The 25152-nt window shown below is 41.4% G+C and overlaps 1 protein-coding gene across 3 annotated transcripts; it reads right to left on the bottom strand.

Moving 5' to 3' along the window:
* On the bottom strand, window positions 1–24742 carry usp28 (ubiquitin specific peptidase 28). 3 transcript variants are annotated; one of them, XM_068715653.1, is made up of 26 exons: window positions 24612–24742; window positions 22445–22522; window positions 21175–21295; window positions 20475–20562; window positions 19484–19646; window positions 15866–15952; window positions 15527–15664; window positions 15173–15240; window positions 15013–15089; window positions 14779–14927; window positions 14557–14684; window positions 14177–14272; window positions 13909–14082; window positions 13548–13750; window positions 12783–12853; window positions 12242–12470; window positions 11566–11901; window positions 11285–11418; window positions 9681–10004; window positions 9108–9203; window positions 8132–8310; window positions 7022–7100; window positions 6347–6426; window positions 6052–6175; window positions 4079–4277; window positions 1–1651 (listed from the first exon to the last, which is right to left on the bottom strand). In XM_068715653.1, exons 1-26 carry the CDS (start codon window positions 24654–24656, stop codon window positions 1476–1478), a joined length of 3642 nt encoding a protein of 1213 aa, XP_068571754.1. In that variant the 5' UTR covers window positions 24657–24742; the 3' UTR covers window positions 1–1475. The 3 variants fall into 3 exon arrangements, with proteins under 3 accessions (XP_068571754.1, XP_068571756.1, XP_068571755.1); XM_068715655.1 differs by having other exon boundaries at window positions 11566–11898; XM_068715654.1 differs by having other exon boundaries at window positions 22445–22519.
* Window positions 24743–25152: the final 410 nt, after the last annotated feature.

Raw genomic sequence — 25152 nt, 5'->3', positions numbered from 1 at the left:
GAGTATTTAAAACATTTATTGAGTATCATCACAGAGTACAAGTGACAAAGCAGCGTGAAATCAGCAGTCAGAATTGGCTCCATGTTGCTGGCCTGAACATCCTCATTCAGAGGATTCATTTGTGATACTGCATTGCATCTGGGACACCAGAAAAAAAAAAAAAAAAAAAAGGATTTCCTCTCTTGTCCCTTGTCTTTCCTTTCAGAGGGCTTACATAGTTTACACAAAAATCTGTGGAGCAAAGTGCTGTCCAACAGGACACTGTCAAACCTAAACAAAGACGAGTTTCCACAGACTGATGGTTAGAGTGCACAGATCTACTGCGATCAGCACATCTGAGCGTGGAGCAGAACGCCCTGCCCTTACTATATTTATGCTTCATAGTTACTGTGGATATATTTCTTTCTAGCTTCACCTACAAGTAAAATTTCCGCAGCTTGGGTTTTGGAAAAATACAAAGTAATATAAAACACATATTTTAAAAAAAGCATTTGTTACTGTGGAGTACAAATCTAGTGTTTTTCTTTTAAAGCCCTGTTTAAAGGCCTAATTGTGCGTTCACACTGCTTAGCAACACAATAAATCCTACCAATCAAGTGACAATATTGAGTGACAACTGTTCAGTTGTCGCCAGCATTTAAATTGAACAAGTTTGCCAGCCACTAAAACATATCCAGAGTGCCAATCAGAGTTTCAAGCTTCTCTGTTTTGTTTATTGATGACATCTTATTTTTTCAGCAGCTTGGGCTCACAAATAACTTTACGAGGAGAAGCTGATTACAGCGATATTAACCTTTACAGTTCTCTCTGCAGTTGTTCGTAAAAAGAGTCACTGCGTACTATCAGAAGTGGCCATGACAGAAGGTGGGTGGAGTGGGTTGCTAAGAGGATGTATTCATAGTCGAAGACATGTTGGACACAGAAGGTCTAAAAACATGATTTCAGAAGTTAAATGATGTCTGACGGGGCGGTGGAGAAAAACAATTACAGTGAGTTGCTACCATATGGGCCTTTTCTGCAAAACCTGCTGCTACTTCAAGGCCATTATGATTTTTTTTAAGTATACTTAAAAAGTACACTAACAGTGTATTGTATTTTTTAGCACACTGGGGGTTTCTGATGGTGCTGAGCAGGCAGAAGGCACACACTGAAGCTGCTGAGAAGAATACAGAGGATTCATGATCATGTCGAGACCTTTGAAGCCTGTGGAGGGTTTCTCCAGCAAGCAACAACCCCGCCTCATCCTCCATCTACCCCTAAAAAGTGCTTACAGTTTGCTATGTTAAACCATCAATGATATGCATGTGCAATGCTAAACCGGCGGATAAAATGAAATACATGATTTGGCTCGTTGAAAACTACACGCTGTCTCGACCCCAAAGTCTGTCAGCACAGAATGAATCATCGGCCAAGTCGCTTGCAGGGTCGGACGCACGGTTCAGGGAGGTTGTTGGGGGGGGGATTCATTCGGGACTTTATTTAACGCTGACTATCGAGGTGCTGTGGATGGACTCGATGACAGCGGCCAGGCGACTGCACAGGTCGTGGGCCTGGTTGACATGGACTTTGGGTGGGTCTTTAAGAACTACTGTCTCAGCTGAACCGTCCAGAACCCGGGGCAGAAACTCACCCAGCTTCACCTGCAATGAGTCTGAAAACAAAAGGAAGAGCAGTAACAATGTTTGTTTTTCTGCCATTTTGGTTTAACGTTTGTTAGTGTTAGTATCGGTGTATAAAAGGCATGGACTCTTCTGGTGCTTATCACTTTAATACGCATCCTCTGTAGGCACAGCAGACGACGGATGTACCTCGCTAACGTTTTTTTTAGTGTATAGATCAAAGCAATGAGACATAACGTGTTGATTGGTGGGCTTTACCGGCGCTGATGAGCAGATTCTGTGTGTGAACAGAGTGAGTGCTCCAGTTCAGCGTGCGCCGCACTGTACTTTGGAGTCACTTGTCTGTCTTCCTGTGTGGTCCAGTTTGTGATTCTGATACTAGAAAGTAAGAGACGATTGCTTGTTTGTCGTGTTTGTATCTCGTACGTTTAACGGCCATATGTGCCCAGTGGGATGAGGGATATTTACAGTATTGTCACAATGCTCAGGCTGTAATTGACTGGAGGAAGTATTAAGTAATATAAGCAGTACTGTTTATATCTTCGTAAAGAGTTAAGTTCATTGAGGAGGAAATGTCCGTTGTATGTGGTCGCCATAATGTAGTACTGTTGTTTAACCACAGGGTGTCGCCATCGCACTTGTGACCTTGGTCTATGTGAAGCTCCTGACTTTTTCTTAGGAGTAATGGGCTCATTGATATGTAACCCTAGCTTACTGTTTCTGTTAGACTAATTATTGCAAGGTTTATTGATATATATTTATGTTTGAATGTGACGATTTAGTACTATATATATATATATATATATATATATATATATATATATATATATATATATATATATACAGTGCTGTGAAAAAGTATTTGCCCCCTTCCTGGTTTCTTATTGTTTTGCATATTTGTCACACTTAAATGTTTCAGATCATCAAACAAATTTTAATATTAGACAAAGATAACCTGAGTAAATACAAAATGCAGTTTTTAAATGATGATTTCATTTATTAAGGGAGAAAAGCTATCCAAACCTACTTGGCCCTATGTGAAAAAGTAATGGCCTCCCCTTGATAAATCATGAATCAACTGTGATTTTTTGGAAAGCTGAGTTCAATTTCACTAGCCACACCCAGGCCTGATTACTGCCAGACCTGTTGAATCAAGAAGTCACTTAAATAGAACCTGTCTGACAAAGTGAAGTCGGCTAAAAGATCTCAAAAAGCAACACATCATGCCTCCATCTAAAGAAATTCAAGAACAGATGAGAAACAAAGTAATTGACATGCATCAGTCTGGAAAGACCCCAGAACAACATCTCAAGAACTGCAGGCCTCACTCGCCTCAGTTAAGATCAGTGTTCATGACTCAACAATAAGAAAGTGACTGGGCACAAATAGCACCCATGGGAGAGTTCCAAGGCGAAAGCCACTGCTGACCAAAAAGAACACAAAGGCTCGTCTCACATTTGCCAAAAAACATCTTGATGATCCCCGAGACTTTTGGGCAAATATTCTGTGGACTGACGAGACAAAAGTTGAACTTTTTGGAAGGTGTGCGTCCCGTTACATCTGACGTAAAACTGACACAGCATTTCATAAAAACAACATCATACCAACAGTCACACATGGTGGTGGTGGTGTGATGGTCTGGGGCTGCTTTGCAGCTTCAGGACCTGGACAACTTTCCATAATTGATGGAACCATGAATTCTGCTCTCTACCAGATAATCCTGAAGGAGAATGTCCGGCCATCAGTTCGTGACCTCAAGCTCAAGCACACTTGGGTTATGCAGCAGGACAATGATCCGAAACACACCAGCAAGTCCACCTCTGAATGGCTCAAAAAAAGCAAAATGAAGGTTTTGGAGTGGCCTAGTCAAAGTCTGGACTTAAATCTGATTGAGATGCTGTGGCGTGAGCTTAAACAAGCTGTTTATGCTCAAAAACCATCAAATGTGGCTGAATTAAAACAATTCTGCAAATAACAGTGGGCCAAAATTCTTCCACAGCGACATGAAAGACTCATTGTCAGTTATCGCAAACGCTGGATTGCAATTGTTGCTGCCAAGGGTAACAAAACCAGTTATTAGGATTAGGGGGCAATTACTTTTTCACACAGGGCCAAGTAGGTTTGGATAGCTTTTCTCCCTTAATAAATTAAATCATCATTTAAAAACTGCATTTTGTATTTACTCGGGTTATTTTTGTCTAATATCAAAATTAGTTTGATGATCTGACACATTTAAGTGTGACAAATATGCAAAACAATATCAAACCAGGAAGGGGGCAAATACTTTTTCACAGCACTGTATATATCACATTTCTTAGACTGATGACAATACTGACTGCTAAACTACGCAAATAAATACTGCTGGTACACAGTACAGTTCAGAGAAGAAATGACATCATTCCTGTGTCCCGATCATGTTGTAATAAGAGCTACCAATGTGTCGATTCAACTGATCTTACCATCCATGTCCTGGCCCAGGCAGCAGCACCAGTGGCTGCGGATGCTCTCCATGGCGACCCGGTCTTCCTGGGATAAAGCCGAGTCTCGGCTCATGAGGTGAAGGCAGGGGATGACGGCCTCGTCCATGATGGCGACGCCCTCCTCCACGTTGGTCTCCTCACCGCTGCAAAACAGCTGGGATGCGCTTTCATTCAATGCCTGCATGGAGGAGGAGGAGGAGGAGGAGGAGGAGGAGGAGGAGGAGGAGGAGGAGGAAGAGGAAGAGGAAGAGGAGGAGGAGGAGGAGGAGGAGGAGGAGAGAGTGAAAGTTATTGTCACAAGGTTTTCCTCTGTATTTACCGTACTATGTTGTGTGTTTGATCAGTTTGCATAAGAACATTGCATAATCAGATGAGTTGCCTGATATTGAGTAGATATTATGGTCACGTGTTGGTGCCTCTTGATACAGTACATTTGCAAGTTAATGATCAAAACCTGATATTCTCAATCACCTTAATTCTTCTATGAATAAAGAGTTTGCATTAATACTACATAGGTGGATAGATACTGCATGATTACATAACATGAGATATGGAGAGCGAAAACAATCTCACCACAAGGTTCAGTAAGTAGCTGTTCTGAAATTATCACGAAATATGTTCGTCAACAACCTTTCTGCCCATGACTAAGACGAGAGGATGACGAGGAGACACCGACCTCAGTAAACACTGTGACCACATCAACATGTGGTATTTTTTACCTTCATTCTTCTCTTTCCCTCTGTCACTCTCTTTCTCTCTCTCTCAAACACACTCACACTGCACTCCTTGGCAGTGGCGCTCAGTCTATGCTCAGTCTTCAGTTCTGACAATTGGGCTACTATAATGTTTGGGTCGGGTTTAGTGGTTCATTAATGCTTTTTTTAGCATATCGGGCAGTGCAGATTGGCTGTGATAATGAGCACAGTAAGGAGGACTCGGAGCAGCAAAGTTACATCCCTAATCAAGCATGAGATAATGAGAAACTAAAATTACAATTTTGATTAAAATTACAAAATTATTGGTTTTAGCTAAACTAGATTGACTGAAATGCTCAATATAATGTTATGACTAAAAAAGGTCATTTGACACAGAAAAGTTGCTTAAAAATGAAGAGAGAAAACATTTTGACTAAAAGTAATTACAAAAAAAAAGTTGATTGAAATGTAATTTGTTTGTAGACTAAAACTGGACAAAACGTTTTGAGTTGTTGTGGACTAAAACTATGAGGAATAAAAATGACTAAAATGTGACTCAAACTGATAAGCATTCTCGTCTTAACAGTAAGAACAGGACTAAACGCTGGCATGACAGCTGGAGTTCACGCCATCTGATCCAGAACAGATACTAAATAGGATTTGAGGTGAGGTTTTTATCTCAACTTCTGGTTCCAGGGTCAATGATGAACTTTGAACTTCATCGTCATTTTTTCAAATGTAACAAAACAAAAATGCCCGCATTGCTGACAGCATTGTATGAACTACTGAGACTGTAAGTAGGACACTAAGCCAAGCGCTTCTTATCTAAAACTTTTGTCCTGTTAGTGATACAGTCTAAATATAGCAATGTTGGTCTGTTTGTCCTCCAGTCTGTTTGTTCCAGAACAAGATATGTCAGTAACTTTTGGCCAGATTTCATGAAATGTCACATGGACACCGATAGTTTCCAGAGGACGACTGCTATGATTCTGATCACTCCTGAAATTTCCCATAATGCAGCAGGCCAAAATTTCGAACTGTATACAAGAAATGTCAAATTACAGGAGCAGACTGACATCAAAGTTACATTTTCATATTGCAACTTTTATTCAAACAACCTCTTTATTGTTATTCTAACCTTTATGAAAAAGGATTGAGCTCAGTGATGTCATGCTTCACAATAATGTACTGCAGTCACACACGCGCACACACACACACACACACACACACACACACACACATGCACGCCTTACTCACAGTCAGGCATTTCCTCCTGTAAACCGCAATAAGAGACTTGTCCACGCCACGTTTCTCTCCATTCTTCAGCAGGGTGGCGTTGGTCTCGTACGCATGAGCCAGGAAGATCAGCGCCTCCCGCATCCTGCAGCACACACACACACCCACACACACACACACACACACACACACACACACACACACACACACACACACACACAAGGCAATGGTCATCATGTCATTGTCTGCAACATATTGATCTGACCCGACACATGCTGTCCAGGCCGTGTAGCGGTGGTTTACATTCGACACCCACCTCCCATGCTGGTAGTGCTCCAGTCCAGTCAGCTGGTAGACAAACACCGTTCTGAACAGCCTGTAGTCATCATGCCACTGCTGTGAAAGAGCACACAGGACAAAAGAACAATTACTCCATCTGTTATTTGCGCTGTTTTCTAAATTTTCTGATCACGTTTCTGTCACTCAGCGAGGCAGTCATTTATTCCATTTCACTCCTCTCTTAAAGGACAAGGCTGGCGATATTCTACATTTTTATTACTGTCAATAAATATAAGGACAATAAAGCAACAGATGTATGCTTTTAATAAGTGATATATCGGATGTTAAGTTTGTAATATATTCAAGTGAGTCAACCTTTGGCCCAATAGTTATGACGTTGTACTGAACAGATGCCTGTCCCTCATTTTCTGTCTCTAACGTATATACCATAATATCCCTGCTGTTTCAGTTCATTGCCATATGTAGCAAGGTTGATCTGACGATATTTTTTTTAACAAATGTCTGTCTCAAATTCACATTTACTGTCTATGTCTACATATCGATGATTGGTATACTTTCCCTGAACTTAAAGCAATCAAAGACGGCAGCAGAGACAGAATAATTTCCAGCGAAATTATTACAAAAATGGGACAGAGAAATCCCCAAAAAACAGTGTATCTGTCAATGTCCAAAAAGGCAGCGGTCAGCCCACCAAGTACTCATCCATGTCCATGTCCTCTGGCTTGATGAGGCGCAGCTTGGTTCGAGCTTCCCTCTTGATGCTGATGGCCCTGCATGAACAGAAAGGACATCATGGATGCTTTTAATTTACAAAAGGATTGGTACAGGAATGTTCACACTGAGATGCAGTTCTCTGCTCTGGACATTAGATGGCGCTATAAGCATGCTGAATGCTCTCTATTGTATTTCTAAGTCTTATGACGTGCTGCTGCTCTGAGTGAAGCCATATTTCACCTCATTTACTCACCTACTTCTGCTATGTGTAAACATTGTAAACAACCAGATAGAAAACTCTCGAACATTATATGTTTTCAAATCAATTCATCACGGCTCCCAATGCTTTCAGCCTCATAACTTGTTTATATATAATATAACAGAAAAGAAGGTCTGTACCGAATGTCTTTTTTTAACATTCGAAGCCTCTATTGCGGTTTCTGAATAAAGATTTGGATGTCTGTAGTAGTGTTTTATGTCATCATCACCCGCTGTTAGACCTCCCAGTTAATGGGAGTGCGTGCCTTCCTTTATGTGCGGCGAGTGGGAGAGCAAAGAGTTCTTTGACAGCAGTGAATATGTTGTTTTTGAAAGGCTTAACACCAACAAATACGGATTGAAGTCGACTATTTTGTCACATAAAAACATGTTGTGAATTTTAGAAATTATTACGTCTATCTTTTTAAAAGAAGAAATGTTTGACTCTTGGAGTTAACGTCTCTCTGGAGTTATCAGAAATGTTTGTATCACACGAGTCAGAAACAATCCTACTAATTCAACAAATACTTTAATACTAATAATATTTGTGTTGCCTGATTTTATCTGCAACTAGGCCGAAATATTGGACTTAAACAGAATGAGTAGACATGCAAAAAAAGAAGAAGCTGTGCACCATGAAAAGTTTGAATGTCCAACAGATGTTTCTCCTTGATTTTGGGGTTTGTCATCCTCTTTCTTTTATAATGTCAGCTCATCCCAGATTGTGACAGTAGCTTATCTGTATTCTCATGTTTTGAAAAGTTGACCCAATGTAATAGACTAATGTCTGAGACTCATCAATGAGCCATTTGTCTGCGTCTGTGTGCACCTTTCATCGAAGTTCAGGTTGCGGTCGGTAAACTGCTCCAACAGCGTTCTCTCAATGATGCGATTGGGTGCCTTGTTCTGAAAGAAGTAGACCAGAGCGTGCTGCAGACGAGCATCCTCCTGGGGTGTGGTCTCCTCCTGGGAGAGCTCAAACAAGCGGGAATACTCCTCGTGGAAGGCCTGAGGGAACAGATGGATCAATTTGCCAATATGCTCACGGTGAGCAAACTATAAAAAGGTAGATGGATGGATTTAAATTGATGCAACGTAACAGTGACTGATCGACCTCTGAATGAATCATACAGCAAGAGAACAGAGTTAAAACATTCTTCATTTATAATGGGTTACTAAAGTAGGAAATCTCATCAGCAATACTTATAAACAAGTAAATTGTTTTGACTTTGGCCTTCAAGTAACAACCCAAGTATCTCCTCATGAGAGGAGAGCAAATATATTTTGTATTCACTAAGACCCTGGTACACTATTTGCAATGTTTTCTGTGTTTCTGAGTATTTTCTGTGCCGTCATTAATTTGTGAGGGATTTTGGATTTTAAGAGTCCAAAATGCTCAAAGACGAGGTTAAAAGGCTCATCTTGTTATTGGCGTTGACCTTCTTCCATCTGGAATAGTTTGTATAATATCTGCTCTTCTTTAGGGGCCTTTTGATCCTCTTATTAGCACTGCTTATTGTTATTCAATACAGTATATGTTCTGTTGTGTGCTGATGAATGAATTAACTTGAAGACAACAGGTCCCTCATTACATCTGAATGTTTTTGTGTTCTTAATTCTAATAAATATGTGGGAAAGAAATAACTATTCAAAACTATATAGAGAGAAAAGATTCCTCCTAAATGTGAAGGAAGCAGTTCAATGTAGCAATGTGGCAAAACTATTTCAGAAAACATGATTATTGAATTATTTTGTGAAATTGAAATTTGATGTGAGACGCAACAATCTCCAATACACCTACGTACCTTGATGAGGCCAGCCTCAGGGCCTTCCTTATCGAACGTTTGCCTGGCCTTGGCTATGGCTAGAATGACGCCCTGCATAGCTGGAGTCAGCATCATCTAGGAGATGAGGAGGAAGATGAGAATATAACACCAGCTGGGCGGCAAACCGTTTGAGAATGAAAGCTGCTCACGATGTCAGTGTAAAGACCCTGAACTGTTTAGGGCTGAACCACATGTCCACATTCTGGGATGTTATATTTTTGCTCAAATCAGACTCTGGTGGTGGTCGTGTTAGAGATGGGAAACAGCCTTAAAAGTAAGAAATTAAAACTGGAAAAACAGCAACATTTAGACAAAAAGCTGTGGTATTTTTTAAAGTTTTTAATTGATGAACTACCTATAAGGAGGTGTCATAAATGTAACATCAGATCTGAAACAGTAAACCTCGTGGCAAGTTGACATCTTAAGTCTGAGGTAATATATAATAATGTATTAAAGGAGTAAAAAAAAAACCATAGCTGCATCCCAGAAGACTCGGAATAGACAAATCCTTTCTTCTATTGCATTTATTTATCCATTATAACACATTCTTACCTCTTCATTGTATCCATCAGCATCAGCTCTGACCATGATCTTGCCCACGTTGGGGATCTCCACTTCGGAGACCTCGTTCTCAGTCGGTCGCTGTCTGGCCGGGACCTCCTGCTCCTCCCCCCCCTCCTCCTCCTCCTCCTCCTCCTCCTCCTCCTCCTCCTCCTCCTCCTCCTCCTCCTGCTTTGCTTCATGTTCAGGTGCCTCTCTGGAAGCCTCTGGCTCGCTTTCAGCTTGAGTGCCAAGGCCTGCTGCCTGTGTGTCCTCCTTCTTCACATGGAGGTCAGATGGTGTCGGGTTACTAAGCTCTGCTTCAGGGCCAGAAGTCTGACAGAGAAAGATTCAACACAACGCACATTACTATGGCTTCCATCCATACATTATCCGCTAATCCTCTTCAGGGCTTTGCATAGTGTGCCTCCGTGTAGAAATGCACCCACCCTCATCTACACATCTGTATGCATTATAAACACCTGTGACGCAAAGTCTGGAAAAGGTCATGTGTTTCTATTTTAATGGTGAACAGGTGAACAAATTGGCTGAGGGAGTGTGTGAAATTGAAAATAGCTCCTTGTATCCAGTGAAAGGTTGATCTTATTATATAACGTCAGGTGGGTCAGCAGACAGTCTGCAGCTGAATACATTTAGAAATACACTTAGGGAGGAATATTCATTTGCATGTGATAAATCAACGTGTCAAATGGAGCTCCCGATATGTCGACAGGACACAAGTGGTAATGAAGCGGTTTGAAGATACCAGTTTATTGCATGCCATCTAATGGAACACCTCACAATACATCTTACATTTATGAGGCTTATAATACTTTTTTTGTTGACAGAAGTGCTGATTCATTCAATGGTGTAAATAGGGCCATTGTAAGTAAAAAAATAATAATAATAATTATGGATGGACTATGCAAGGTTGGATCAACCTCATCAAACCACAGACACGCTGCTTACTATGCATAATGCTTGCAGTGGATTATGTAATCAAACTGTACTTTGTAATCAGATTCAGCAACAATTGTGATTTAAGCCCAGAATCACCATATTATCAGCATACACAGATTTGATTTGATCCGATTTTTTGTTGTATATTGTGAGTTTGTTCTTGTAATTTAACAACTTTAATCTAGAAATTCAGAGTTTTTCTCAGATTATTACCCCCCTCCTCTGGTTTCGTAATTGAGCTTTTTCTTTTTTTCTTCTCTTTATCCTAAAATAGCCCCAATACACTGTTTTCAATTCAACTCTATGCTCACTTTTCAATCTGCGTGGCCTGGTTGTATTGAACTACACTGGTGTTTCTAAATATTTTCCGGAAACTAAAAGTGATAAAGTGTAAATTATATGATATGCCTCTGAACAAGCTACCGACTGTCAAACAAACCCGCCGATAGCAGTAATCACTCCTAACCTTTAGTTTATCTGTGCATTACTCTACACCCTGCCTGGCATTAAGCCTGGACTTCCATTGCTATGCTAAGTGGTAAAATGATATCCTTGACCCAGATGTACACACTTTATTTTTGTGGCCTAGAATTACTGACCCATATTCTACAGGGGCCAGAGCGGAACTTGCCCAGGGGAGTCACAGATTTGCCCACCTGACACTGAAGCTCTCTCTCGGCTGAGGTGCAGCCCAGGCTGGGCCCCGTGGTGTCAGTGACTGCCGCACTGCTGGTGTCGTCTGGCTGGCAGCCGGGGCTCTGGGGTAATGGTGGTGGCGTTAACTCAGATTCTTTTGGGGGTCAAAAAAAGAGACAGGAGAGAGACTGTGAGAGCACACACGTGGCTGATTAAATGTACTGTTCAGCAGTCAGTTTTACTCGTACAGTGGCTATAAAAGCCTTGCCCCATTCCCTTTTCTCTAGCCACCACTACAGACCTTCAGGCTTCTCTCTGGGATCCGGCTCTGGGTCTTTCGCTGCTTCTGTGTCTGGCTCTGGCTCTGAAGAAGCTCCCTGCTCCAGCTCCTCAGTGGTCGGTCCTGACTGGGGTGCTGGCTCAACTGGTGTTTGGTGTACATTGACTGGACTGGGGTTTGGGGGCTCTGCAGAGGCTGTAGACTCTCCCTGTGGGGTGGCGGTCTGGCAGAACTGCTCCTCCCATTCACTGAGCTCCTGCTGGAACCAGCGGTTGTCTTCATGGACGTAGCGTCTGAGGACGGATGGCAGGGAGTCCATGCCATGCAGCACCTGGCCTGTCTCATCATCTGTGTCTTCTAGGTGGACGTGGAGAAGTGTCATTAATAGACTTACACAACAAAATCCACGTACTCACAGTCAGTACTTAAGAAAAGTACAGTAGAATTAGTTAATTGCTATTATACAAGATGGCATTTTTCCATAAGCTACTGTTAATAATACATAATTAGTTAATTTGTGTTACAGACAGGGACTGAGATTTTACTGTTATAGTTTCTAACATAATGGAATAGCCTGCCTTTAAACATGAGGTTAGCTGAGTCAGAGCTACATTAAAAATATGTAAATATTCTTTTAACTGGTGATATCTATGCAGTGTATCCAAATCATATAACTGAAAACCACACAGAGACGTACCTGTGATAAGGCTGGGTAACCTGTCATCGATGTACATCAGGCAGTAGGCACTGGCGTTGGTCATTCCACCAAATGAGTCTCGCTCCAGCTCCTCCCACGATGACTCGGTGATGCTTACATCATTGTACTTCATCCAGCGCTTGTTGGCATGGTCATAAATGTAGGCCCAGTAATGGCCTGCTGATGCCTGGCCTTCATGGACGAGCACTGCATGGAGTCTGTAGGGTGCCTAAATATTAGGACAGTGGGAGACAGCATTGAATCACCACTGTATGAAACACCTACAGCATCGGGATCAAATAGTAGACTACTGAGATGTGACTGTGCAGCTCTGTGTTCACTGCAGTATAACATTCATCAGATCCGTTTGTATCTTATTTGTATTCTGTTGACTTGTTTACGTGACATTATTTTCTGTTCCTCCACAGAGATCAATACAGTTTCATCTAATCTCAGTCAATGCACTTTCTGCAGCTCCAGTTGTAAAACATGTGATTGAATTGCTGTTTGCCAGAGTGAATTAGGTGAGTGTAAGTCTTACCTGGCAGAGACAGTTGTCTGTGTACATGCCCTCCAGCATCTGAGTGAGCCTGTCAATACTGGCCTTTAGCTCTGACACACGTACACACAAAAACAAAAAAAACAGGAAGAAACCACAGAAATTAAGTACACATATAGCAAAGAGGAAATTCACTTATTTTAGGTTTTTTATTTCTATAACCCAATATTTGCCTCATAAAAGGACAAGTTTGGGAGAGCAGGGATTGACAATTGACATATAATCTATTTCCTGGGAAAAGCAGCTCTGTGCCAGTGAAGTGGTATTTTCTCAATGCGCACTAATTCCTCGCTTGCTATTTATATTTAAATACCAGGTATTTTGGTACGACCAAGTGGAAGAGGGAATGCAGTGGAGGTTGCGTCTTTGGCAAGTCAACGGCTCACTGTAACTTCAGTGTCGACCACTTTCTGCACCATCTGTTACCAGTCAGTCATGTTGTCCACCTGGAGTCCCCCTGAGCTCTCTGCAGCATTTGCGCATCTTTCAGCTCATTGTTTTGGTTTGACAGCACAACTTTCCTATTTTAATTAACACTCACTGCTCTTATCAACCACCGTTTCCAATAACGGCGGGCACTTCACTACCGACAGACAACGTTAACAACCAACTAGTGACCATAGCGGAGCATTTCGCAGCTAAAGAGCCAAAAACAGAGCCCATACTGCTAAGATAGCTAAAGAACATCAAGACTATATTCTCTTTATTAAAAGCAATGTTAGCGTGTACACTGTAGCAGAAGCATACCATTTATGTCATTCTCTACTTCTGTCCTCCAACGCTGCAGGCAGGTCTTAACAAAGTGCAGCTCTTCTTCGGTGACGCTGTGCGGGGCTGGGTGTGGTGGGCAGTCAACCGGGAGTCTGCACTGGGTGAAGGGCTTGTATATGGGGGTCCGCTGACAACTGGAAACACTGGAACCCTCCAATGAATCTGTGTCTTCTGGTTCACTGGGAAATGAGAATGAGAACGTTTCGGTGTAATGTAAGTTTCGTAAAGAAGGAACTTTGTCTGTTTATGCCGTGCTAGTAAAAGTCTGTCAACGTCATTATATTCAGGGGTTATTGCCTTTGGCTCGTACAGTTCTCTGGTCCTCTGTGTACTCAACCTGTTGTCTTTGGAGATGACTTCACTAAGGGGGTGGCTTGCAGGAGTCGGAGAAGCTGGTCTCAGATCTTCAGCCGGGGAAACACTTGTGGGCTTGGTGGTAGCGAACTCCAGCACAAACTGCAGCATGTCAGCCAGAGGATACTTGGTAGGTCCAGAGCCATAGTTTTTGTAGCTGTTAATAAAGACAGCACACGATTTGTACAAGATTTGTTCCCAAAAAATGGAGAGGTTTAAAAGTCATATCTCAGCTTTAAAAGATAAATTACCACTCGAGTTTCTGTTGAAGGGCTGCTAGTTGTTCCTTGAGTTTTTTCACTTCTCCTCTCCTCTCATGGGTCTGTTCTATGTTTTTGTGAAGATATCTGTACACAGAAAAATCAGGCAATCCCCAAAATTGATCAGTACCCGTGTGAAAGATGTGTTGTAACATCTGAACAGACAAGCAACAACCTTTGTAATACATTTGTAATACACCGAGCTCTCTGATGGCTTAAGTTTGTGAGATAATCCTAGTGAAAAGTGGTGCAGGCATGTGTCCTTTAAAGTTATCCCCCCCCGCCTCCTGTGGAAGCTCCTTTTCCCCCCGTAGAAACAAGGGAAACTGTAGGAATGTGCATGTCTACTGAGTTATCTGTACAAAACTCACCTGTCCATATGAATGATTTGTGGGAACTCCAGTTTCTTGTGTATCTTTTCAGGACGACCCAGCTGGGTGTTGAATTCAAATCTAGACAGTTCAAATGTCAAGACCGGTGGTAACTTTTTGAACCATCTCTGCAACCAAGAGAAAATATGATCAGATAAGCATTAGAAAAAAAAACCACATACGTAGAAATTCTCCTGTTAGTCGGGTGTTGAAATTGTTTACCTCACGGCCAGATGTGACGGTGTGATCTGAATGTAGAGACTCGATCTCTCTCTCAACCATAGCACCTTCCAGGCATTCATCCAGGTTATTGAAGCCGTTGACTTGCAGGGGGTACTGGCCAAACTGCTCGATATTACACAACGTCTTACCTAAGCAGAGTCACAGAGATGTGAGTGAGTGAGAACAGAAGTCATATTGATGTCACTGTGACAAAAACTAATATAAAACTCATACCCTCATGTCTTCTTTCTGTCACAAAGGTACCATAGAAAAGCTGGACCATGGGGTTTTTCTGTTTGTCTTCTACCTTACTGAAAGCAAAACATGATATTATATTAATGGTATGCAGCACACAAAGAGAGAATAATGTGGATGACATCAACGTATAACTTACTCATTGGCAGCCAGCTGAAATGCATCCTCTAGCCAGTCAAGCAGTTTGTGGGAAAACTCACTGACATCCTGAAATGAAGACAAAAGATAAGATAAGCTGTGAAGTTGTGATAGTAAAGGATTAAGTCAGGGTCGAAGAATTAATAAAGTCACATGAGTTGATCCTTGATCTTGGAAACAGTATCTTGACCAAAAAAAAAATGTCCTAAGGGCTTCAACCTCATCTCAACATCTGGCTAAGAAAATTGCCCACTTCTCACCTGCGCACTCTGGAAAGGCAGTTAAGACACAGGGCCTCCCATCACCAGACGCAGCCTGTCTACACTTTAAGCTGTCCTGAAGTTAAGTGCTGTACCTGTTGGGCCTCGGTGGTCCTGAAGGCGTCTCGCAGTAACTCCACCGCAGCAGAAGGATCCACAAACCTGCGGGTGGAGCCCACCATGAGAGCAAATAGACAGCGCAGCTCCTGCATGAAAGCTATGTTCCTCTTGTCCTGTTAACACAAGTTCAGAGTCAAACTTCACCCCTGTTACACTAACACATGGTGGCTATGTTCATATTAACAGAAAAATCTCCACAGTTTGATCACCTCTCATTTTATGTGCATGAATTAGACATTTTTGACATTAAATTATGCAAACAAAGGTGTCTCCTGTGAAAATGTAACCAACTGCTGTGCGTGGCGTTTACTCACAGAATGGCTCTTACACTTCTCCAGTATTCGCTCAGACAGATGGTAGCTGAGAACCAGCCTCCTGAACACGGGCAGATGGAACAGTGACTGCAACAAGACAACAAAACAAGCACCGGTTGAGGTCAGATGTCGGAGATTACCAGCTGGCAAATCATGATAACAGTGATCATGCATTGCAGTGGTGGTATAACTTAGAAAGATGATGGAAGAAACTTGTTCCTTGAACAACACAGACTACTGTACCCCATGTCAATGATAATTAGCTAGTTAGCATTTGCGCCTTACATTGATACGTTTCACCATATGGCAGTTTTAATAGATTTAAATGACAGTAAAATGAGAAATTACCAATAAGTAAAAAAAGTGGTTTTCTGACTTTAATGAAGCTTCTTAAGATGCTCCAAACCTTCTACAAATGGGAAGGACACACTCATTATTCTGCAATCTCTTCAATGATGTTACGATGCCTTCGGGAGAAACCTGTTAAGCTTCACCAGGATTTACTATAATTTCAGTTTTCAGATGGTTTTGGGAAACAAGACGCACGGGAATTTTGCTCTCACGTTGAGGTAAAAAGCATGACAGTAGGTAGTGGGGTTAGATTGTAAGCATAAACTCAGCCTTGATGTTGGGCTAACAACAGCATTTCACTGGTTGTTTATAGCACAACTTCTTATCAAAAAAGTCTTTTAGTTAATCAGATTGATTCTTCAATGAGGAGCAAATTTAATAAAATCATAGTTTATATTATTATAAAATAAAACATGTCCTTAACCTAGTGTATTACTCTTATACTAGTAACTGTTGGAGAACATATTTTGAAAAAATCAATCCTGAATTTTATGGTATTTTTATTTAATTTCACACATAATGCTCAGGCACACAAACCATGTCAATTTGTTATGAGCTGCTTCTGTTACTCGTGATAAACTAAATACATTAATAGCAGTCAGATACTCTTATGCGTCACGTGTGGTGGTGAGTGAAGCTACTGAGCACTTATGAATATCTTGATATATAAATTTCCATTTAAGTAGGAAATTCAATTATGGCTTATCTCCATTTTACTGTAATGTATAGCACAAAGGATAACAGAGGGAATATGAGCTGACAACTGAATGATGTGGTCACTCAGCCTCAATCTGATAGCATAATTACTTTTTAAAGGGAGACTGCTTTATCAAGAGTCGGGGCTTTGTTGAATCTACAACAACCAGTTCAATTGTAACAAACGGTATCGACACCAGAAAAAAAACAAAAACAAAAGGCTATCATTTCAACACCATTTGTATTCAAACAACACTGCCTCATTTCCCAATTTCTATTCCCAGATAATAAACCCTGTCCTTTGGTGGTTTGACTTCTAAATCGATGTAGAGGCATATCTGAGTTCAACAAAGACAAACAATCAGTGTCTCCTCTCTGTCCATTCCAGGCTTATACTAGGATGTCCATTGCTCGCTCCATCATCACATCACTCGCTATTAAATTATCCACACAGCCTGTGCATCTCAATGGGGGCTCCAGTTTCTGCCGAACGACCTGATTCAGTTTGGAATGGAGTTGTAATAGAATTAGCAGCACAGAGAAATCTTCTCATTTTGCAGAAATATCCCCACACCTTTTTCCTTTCTTCCTGATGTTTATAATAACTCTATTAGCATTAGTCGGTGAAAAGACGGGACTGAAAAGTGAGGCTTATAGTTATGCAATAAAAATGCAGGAGGCTGTGCTTTATGGTGAATAATGCACACTTGATTGCATTTCAGTGGAATTGTACCTTGTATGATTTTATATGACAAATAAAATTGACTGGTTGAACGAGTCTGTGCTCCAGTTTGTTCAGAGAATGAAATTCTAGTATTATTCAATCAGCAGGTATCAGTACTGTCTACGCCAGACATGTCAAACTCAAGGCCCGCGGGCCGAATCCGGCGCGCCACGTCGTTTTATGTGACCCACGGATCCGCCAGCGAAAAAATTAATAAAAAGAAAATGTAAAAAAATATTAAAAGCTAGACTTGAAAATATAAATATCACCATGGACGAAATTATGAGATAGAAAGTCGAAAATATGAGATAAAAAGTCATAATTATGAGATAGCATGTTGTCTGTGTGCCGACATTAAAACTATCACAACAGGGGGACAGGAGAGGCAACGGGCCGTAAAGCAGTTTTCCAACAAGTGATTGAGTTGAAAAAGATCGACAAATAATCCCAAAATGTCCACGAAGAGAAAAATGTATGCAGAGGGAAGAACATTTAATGAAAGATGGGAAAGCGAATACATGTTTGTGCTTCAAGGAGGAAACCCGGTCTGTCTTCTGTGCTATGAGGCGGCGTCGTGATGAAGAAATATAATTAACGTCGGCATTTTGACACCAAACACGGAGCTAAATTTAGCCTCCAAGAAAAACATAAAACTGTCCAAGATTTAAAAGGCAGACTGCGATCGCAGCAGAATATATTTACAAAAGTTACAGCCCAGTGCATGATTAAAGGTCTGTGAGCAGGTGAGCTCCGACCAGATACAGACTTTTACAAATGTCACTTTGTGAAGAAACACCATCGCAGACCGAGCTCAGGAACTAGCAGGACATCTAACAACACAGCTAGCCGAAGAGACAAGCTGGTACTTGTCTTTTTCATTAGCTGTTGATGAAAGCACAGACAACACGGATAATAATGTTTGATGATATTTGTCTTTGTTATTTTCTTTAAAAGTTTGATCTTTGATAGAGTAATGTGGGATTCTTAAATTAAAAGGATTTATGTTATAATAACAGGAATGTGCTTAAATATAATTTTACATTTATATAACTGCATGTACAGTCTTTTTACACTTGAATAAACAATAATCAAATGCAGAGACAGTTATTTAACAATATGTTAGGGAGTAGTTGCAGTGAAAATGAGTTTGACACCCCTGGTCTACGCTCACCACCTGGCTTGTTAGCTGAACTGGTTGTACTACAAGACACTTTAAGGAGTCAGCTGTTTGTTTGTTTTTCCGGTAGGTACAAACAAAACAGTTTTACACAGTTGTTCACGGTGCACCTGGCTAACCAAGCTAGCTAAATGGTGCTAACGTAGCGTTTGTTTTGCTAACGAGACCTGCCCTCATCGAGCCTCGATCTTCCCCAGGTCCACCCTCTCGCCCAAATATGGTCACTTCTGGTTCGGAAAAAAACAAGACAGCGACGGACGGAGCCGCTCACTTTGAGCTTCACTTTGGCTCTTCACAAACCTTTGGGTGACGTCACGGAGACTTCGTCCACATTTTACACAGTCTATGGATGCGACACCTCTGACAGACTAAAAATAGATATCTTGGAAGGGAAACTAAATAAGGGCAAAATAAATGTTTGTTCAGCCAAGTGCAAGAGCTATTTTAGGTTTTAGCAGCAAAAGGATAGGAGACACTGTTAGAACAGGACACTAGTGCGCTTTACAGACTATATGCTATGTGTTTGCTGTATTATAAATATGTATCCCATAGTACAGGGCACTACTACTGTTATGTACAGAGGTTGGAGAAAACAAAAAGAAACCATGTGCTACTGTATCGATGTGTTTTAAAACAAAGTACATCCACATCACTTTGATGTTATTCTCACCTGGATGACGGCGCTGAACCAGCAGGTGTTGCCAACATTGCGAATGCCCACGGGCCAGTCGTCCTGACGGATCCAGTCTGCCGGGCTGCACATCTCACTCTGGGCTTCACATCTCTTCCTCTTCATTCTCGCTGCATTCTCCTCTACACTGGCCTCCAGAGCCCTGCAGTACATCAAATTACCCATTTCAAAGCACTGAACTGACAACTGTATTAAACACAGGTTGACTTAGTTAAGACTCCCTGTCCTGTGCAGAGGTTGAATAAAAAGACGAAATCTCTCAGGAAAAAAAAAGTGTCGCGAGACGGAGACAAATGCCTGCAAAATGATTAGCATGCTGATGTTTAGCAGGTGAGGATTATCATGAATACCATTTCTATTTTAGCACAAAACACGAAGTACAGCTGATAAGAATGTCATGAGTTATGCAGGTATTTGGTCATTAACCAAAGTATGATGGTTGCACTAGACAAAAAATCTGGGGTTCACATAAGTCATTATTATTCATTGTGTGTACATTATTAATGACTGCGTCAAATCATTTGTGCCAATGGATGATCAAAAACTTAGATCTGCATGTGTGACTTGATGAAAAGTCAGCTGATCATCAATAACAAGCTTATGAATGTCTGTACAAAATGTTATTACGGTATTGAGATATTTCTGTCTTTGCCAAAAGTGGTGGAGCGTCACTGCAAACCCCAGAACCACTCCGCTAGTGTGGCTAAAAAGTAAATGCATCTATTTTAAGCTTTAGAGCCCATTTGTTTCAACCTCTGATCGACAAGGCTTCAGGTTGATTTATACACATCCAGACAATATGAAACAGCTGAGTCTTTCATATTCCCTTTAGTTCAACTCTGTTGTTTCCAGTGGAAAATCTACTGTCTCCATTTTCATACTTCAAGTCAGTGGTAAAAAAAAAAGAAGAAAAGAAATCACAGTCCTCAGTAACAAAGAAGCATTGCATGAAAAGCCGGCTCTCTTGTACCTATTAAATTCTCTCTCCTCTTCCTGGGCATTGTGGGACTCCTGCAGGCTGAGTTCTATGGCCGTCTGCAGTTCATCTTTAGGGAGTCCTGACAAAACAGACAGCAGCGTGTCAGCAAGATGCCACAATTCTAGTAAAAACAGTTTCAATAGGGCAGAACAGGTTACAGAGCTCTCCATCAAATACGTCCTCTTCTGTGCTGTTGATTAACTCTGCCCTGCCTTGTTTACATTCTGGAGAACATCTGTAAAGGAAGGTTTGACCCTCAGATATCAGAATCAGAAAGACAGCGTTCTGAAAGACAATTGGAAAATCACAGCCAGTTTATATGTCGCCTGGTGTTTGAGGGTATTAAAATATGAAGGATTTGGAACTACTTTACAACTGTATGAGGGTGTTTATATACAACTCATCCGTTAAAAATGATATAAGGATTTAAGTAAGTCAAAATGGTAGGTGTGGTCGCTTTGAGAGACGGGTGGGTTTGCTGCTAGCTGTCTGCTATTACCCGGACCCGCCTCAGCTCCACCGACGAGCGACCTCTTGGCCCACTTTTAGAGTTAGGCTATCTTTTTCAGCCTCTTTAACACACAAATGAACACGTGAATGTTTCAGATTCCATATCTCAAAAAGGCCCATAAATCATCCTAACAAGTAAATGTAGTCAGAACGCTGATTAAAACCCTTTGTCCCACTGTACCTTTCTGGCCCTCCCAGGCCTCCGCAGAGGTCCCCAACTCCTGTGGTTCTCCAGGATCCTGAACCTCTGCAGACTGGGTTGTCAGCAGTCCAACAGCATTTCCAATGTCCCCCTGACTGGCCTTAAAGAGAGAGGAAAAAGAAAAGATAAGGCCCGACATTCTAGATATTATTAATCTGCAGAAGATGTAGCAACACAATACATCACAAGAGCAAAATAAGCAAATATGAAATGCATGCAAATACAAATATAGCAACCACTGAGTAATTAAAACAATACAAGCACGTACTTAGATACAGTTAACTAGCTTAATTAAGGGAACACAGCACCCTTTTTGTGTTGGAAACCAGCAGTAGACAAACATTTCTAATTTTGTATAGAACTGTGAGAGCATGTGCCCCTCCCAAACCTGTGAGCTCCTGCTGTTTCTCTGTCTGCCCCTGGTGCAACAGGTTGGATGATGCCTGCACAACAGTCAGCCAGACTGTTTATTGTACTGCTTGTCAATTATCACTTTTATGAGGCTCCTATTAACTCAAGCTCCTAGGGATTTTTTCATTTGCAGTTGTGTTTCAAAACATAAGCGGTGTGCTGGGGTGGAAACTAGGCGCCCAGGGGGTGCTTTTAATGTAATCAAAGAGTGTTCCTTTAACATTAATTACACAATAACAGCAAGGGCTATGTTTTTTTTTAGCCAACTAGCAGTACGGCTCTAGGGATGGATTCCCATGACATTTTGAATAGACTTTCATGCTCCCCACAGGATGGTTTGTAATAACACATCTCTTAACACGCTTACTCTCGTAACATAATAAACACTGATGGTCACCAAAGACCCTGTTCTCTCACACCGTCCTCGGGCTAATGTTTACATTTAATACACCGCAACTGCTAAGGCTCAAACAGTAACTTGAACTTGGGAATTTGGCTGTAACATCATTTCTGAAATGTCCCCCATGTCATAGGGGGGGTTGAGGATAAGTGTGATTACTGTCAACTAAATTAAACTAAAGAGGAGTTGGATAGTAATCAGTTAGTTATCTTAGTCATAAGTAAGCTTATTTAGCTCAACAGATCTAACAAAAATGCCTTTTGGTCAACTGGAATCTGTGTAATGAAACAGTTGCCTATGTCTCATTATGTGCTTTGATTAAGTTACACAGAAAGGCCATTCACTTGCTTGCATTGTAGCAAAATAACCTCATAGTACACACAAGGGAGCCTCCATCCATTGTCTCCTAAAAGCTGACGATGAGTTCTTAGGGCTTACATTCAAAGCTCTGTAGAGGATCTGAGGGTCCTGGATGCCGGTAATCTCCCTCAGCTGGTTGATCAGGATTTTGCTCTGCTGAGTGAAAGGATTGGACAAAAAGGAAACAATCGTCAAGCTTGAGATACTTGAAGCGTTCCAGCCAACAAGTCCTCTGCGGTACTCACATAGTTTGGGTTACTGATGGACTAGCATTTGACTCCCATTTGAGGCTGACCAAATGGACAAAACAGGGCCACAAGTGGGCTATCCCCTTGCGGTAACAAGCAGATGTCCAACTTTTTGCCCAAGAAAGTCCCACTTGCAGTCCACCTTGTCCCACATGCTATTCTTGGGAACACCTGAGGATATGCGTGGGCCTCTTTAATAGCCTATGACCCAGTGTGCAGACACACATGGGGTCTATATGGAGCTGAAGGACAAACGTCCAAATGCCAACATCGTCATGCCTATATGAGGTCCACACGTCGGCTGGGTCATGACAATGGCTTAATGAAACAGAGCCAAAACTCAGAGGCTTCAGTGAGCAGCATTGAACGATTAGCGTGACATTGGAAAATATGCTTAGTCGCTTTCTTACCAAGAGCTAGATGAGAGGATTGATGATGGACCGATTCCTCTAGGAAGACACTAGTTTCAGCCAAGAAATGGTCAAGCACATAACCCTCTCATAAAATGGTAAATTGTCATTTTTACACTTCAGAGATGCTGGTAGGCGGACCGAGCTGTTTCCCCCAGTTTCCAACCAGGCTTAGCTAACTGGCTACTCGTGGTAGCTTAATATTTACTGCACTGACAAATACATGTTTTTTTCCAATTTGTTGAACTATTCCTTTTAGTGAAACTTATTTAAAACTTGAAAAGGCTCTTTTTTTAAACTCTGAATGGTCTTTTTGTGTTTTACAAGGGTGAGGGTGACACGTTGAATAATCTATATCAGCCAACCGTTTCCTTTAAACTAAACTCAAACACTATAATAAACGCTACCTAACATGGCAACATCCCATCATCCGCCATTGTACAGGTCATCGACATTTGTAAACACAAAAGCCGTCATATAGACATGAAGTATTGAAAAGTAATAACATAAGCCTGCTGAGTGAGCGGCGCTATATAAAGCCCGCAAACCCAACAGCAGGTGGACATGTCAGGGTATCTCTCTCACACACACACACACGCACGCACGCACGCACGCACACACACACACACACACACACACACACACACACACACACACACACACACACACACTCACACTCACAGAGGATGCCAAGAGCAGGCTGACCAGACTTATATGGAGCCCCGGGGCTATCTGAGACCCTCTTAGTTAGCCTCTATTTTAGGTTACTGACATGGATAGCACAGGCTTCTGTTTATCATTCCACTCACCATGCCACCAGATCAGAGTGACTAAGGCACTGGGTCTCTCCTTCTCTCTCACACACACACCTCCTATGTCAATACCAAATAGAAAAATGAGGCAAACAAAGAGTATAACGACACCACAGGAGTTCTACTGTACGTAAACCCTAACTTTTAGTACCTAACATCATTAGAAGCTTGGCTCAGTGACTGTCTGCTGGAATGGGTTAATTAGAAAGGCAGAGGGATAGAGCTGAAGGCTGCTTGAATGGGTACAGAGCCAAATACTGATGAAAGTGTTACACTCCAGAATAATGTGGTTATTTAATGGAATATGACACTGATAAATCATGTGTCCTATGAGACTAGAAACTGAGAACATCAAACATAAAATGTCATTTGTTTGTCATATTGGTGTGTCATATTTAAACCAAATGCCAGTAATTTAGCAAGCAAATACGCAGCTTAAAAAAACAAAAAACGTTATAAATATATAAAATGAAGAACATAAACGCTATCTTGCTGATCAGCCACATTGTAATTAATTTCCAAAGTTTAAATTTGACTAAAATACGAGCTTCTGGGTGTGTTTTCTTTCTTTTCTAAATATTATGTTAATATTTTTAATTTTGTTTTCTACCTAGTGTTTAAATAAAGACGATGTTAAAAGTAACTTTTAAAATCCAGATTTTTAGTACAGGTTTGGCCTTCGCACATCATTGGGGTTAGTGTTAACGTTAGTTCCTCGTGCATTCCGATGCAAATGTCACTTTGTTATGCTGGTCCCGTCATCCTTTGCGCTCACCGAGTTCGCTGAGTTCTCTCCATCTTCAGTCTGTTCACCTCTCATTGCAAATGGAAAAAAAAAGACGTGGATTTCTTCCTGTTTTCACCAAACGCGTTCAAGCCCCGACTCCGAGTCAAACCACCTCCATCTGTCACAATCGCTGAGAGCGACCAGCTGCGCGCGCGCGCTCACCTGATAGGGCATGCGCGTGGGCGAGAGCGATCGCTAAAGCACGCGCCCTCTCTTACACAATTAACGTGACGGGACAGTTCTTAATCTAATGCAGTACTTCCAGTGTCTGTGACAGACGTCCTTAATACCCGGATGATTTGTAATGGGATATAACTATTTAACTCAATAACTGCCCACTTGTACTTTGAGTATTTTCATTTCATCCTACTTACTACACTCCAATTCACTCCATTTTACTCCACTACATTTATTTATCAAATCTAGTAAGGCCTACCTATCAATATTAATTGTAACTCAAGGCAGCAGTATTAAAAGTAATAACTCAAATGAACCCCACCTTTACCAGCTGCAACATTAAGGTGATGAA

This window comes from Cebidichthys violaceus, unplaced genomic scaffold (assembly GCF_023349555.1).
Source record: "Cebidichthys violaceus isolate CVI_PGR_0920_01 unplaced genomic scaffold, fCebVio1.0.p SCAF_20, whole genome shotgun sequence".
Lineage (NCBI taxonomy): Eukaryota > Metazoa > Chordata > Actinopteri > Perciformes > Stichaeidae > Cebidichthys > Cebidichthys violaceus.
Note: the sequence above shows the minus strand (reverse complement) of the source record. Positions and strands in the feature narration are given on the sequence as shown.

Excerpts from the sequence above, each read along its gene's own strand:
- usp28 (XM_068715653.1), bottom strand. The coding sequence starts at position 24,656 with ATGAGAGGTGAACAGACTGAAGATGGAGAGAACTCAGCGAACTCG. Across the intron at positions 15,953-19,483 it reads GGTTCAGCGCCGTCATCCAG|TCACTGTTCCATCTGCCCGT; the intron begins GTGAGAATAACA and ends GTCTTGTTGCAG. Across the intron at positions 12,854-13,547 it reads AGTAGAGAATGACATAAATG|AGCTAAAGGCCAGTATTGAC; the intron begins GTATGCTTCTGC and ends TACGTGTGTCAG.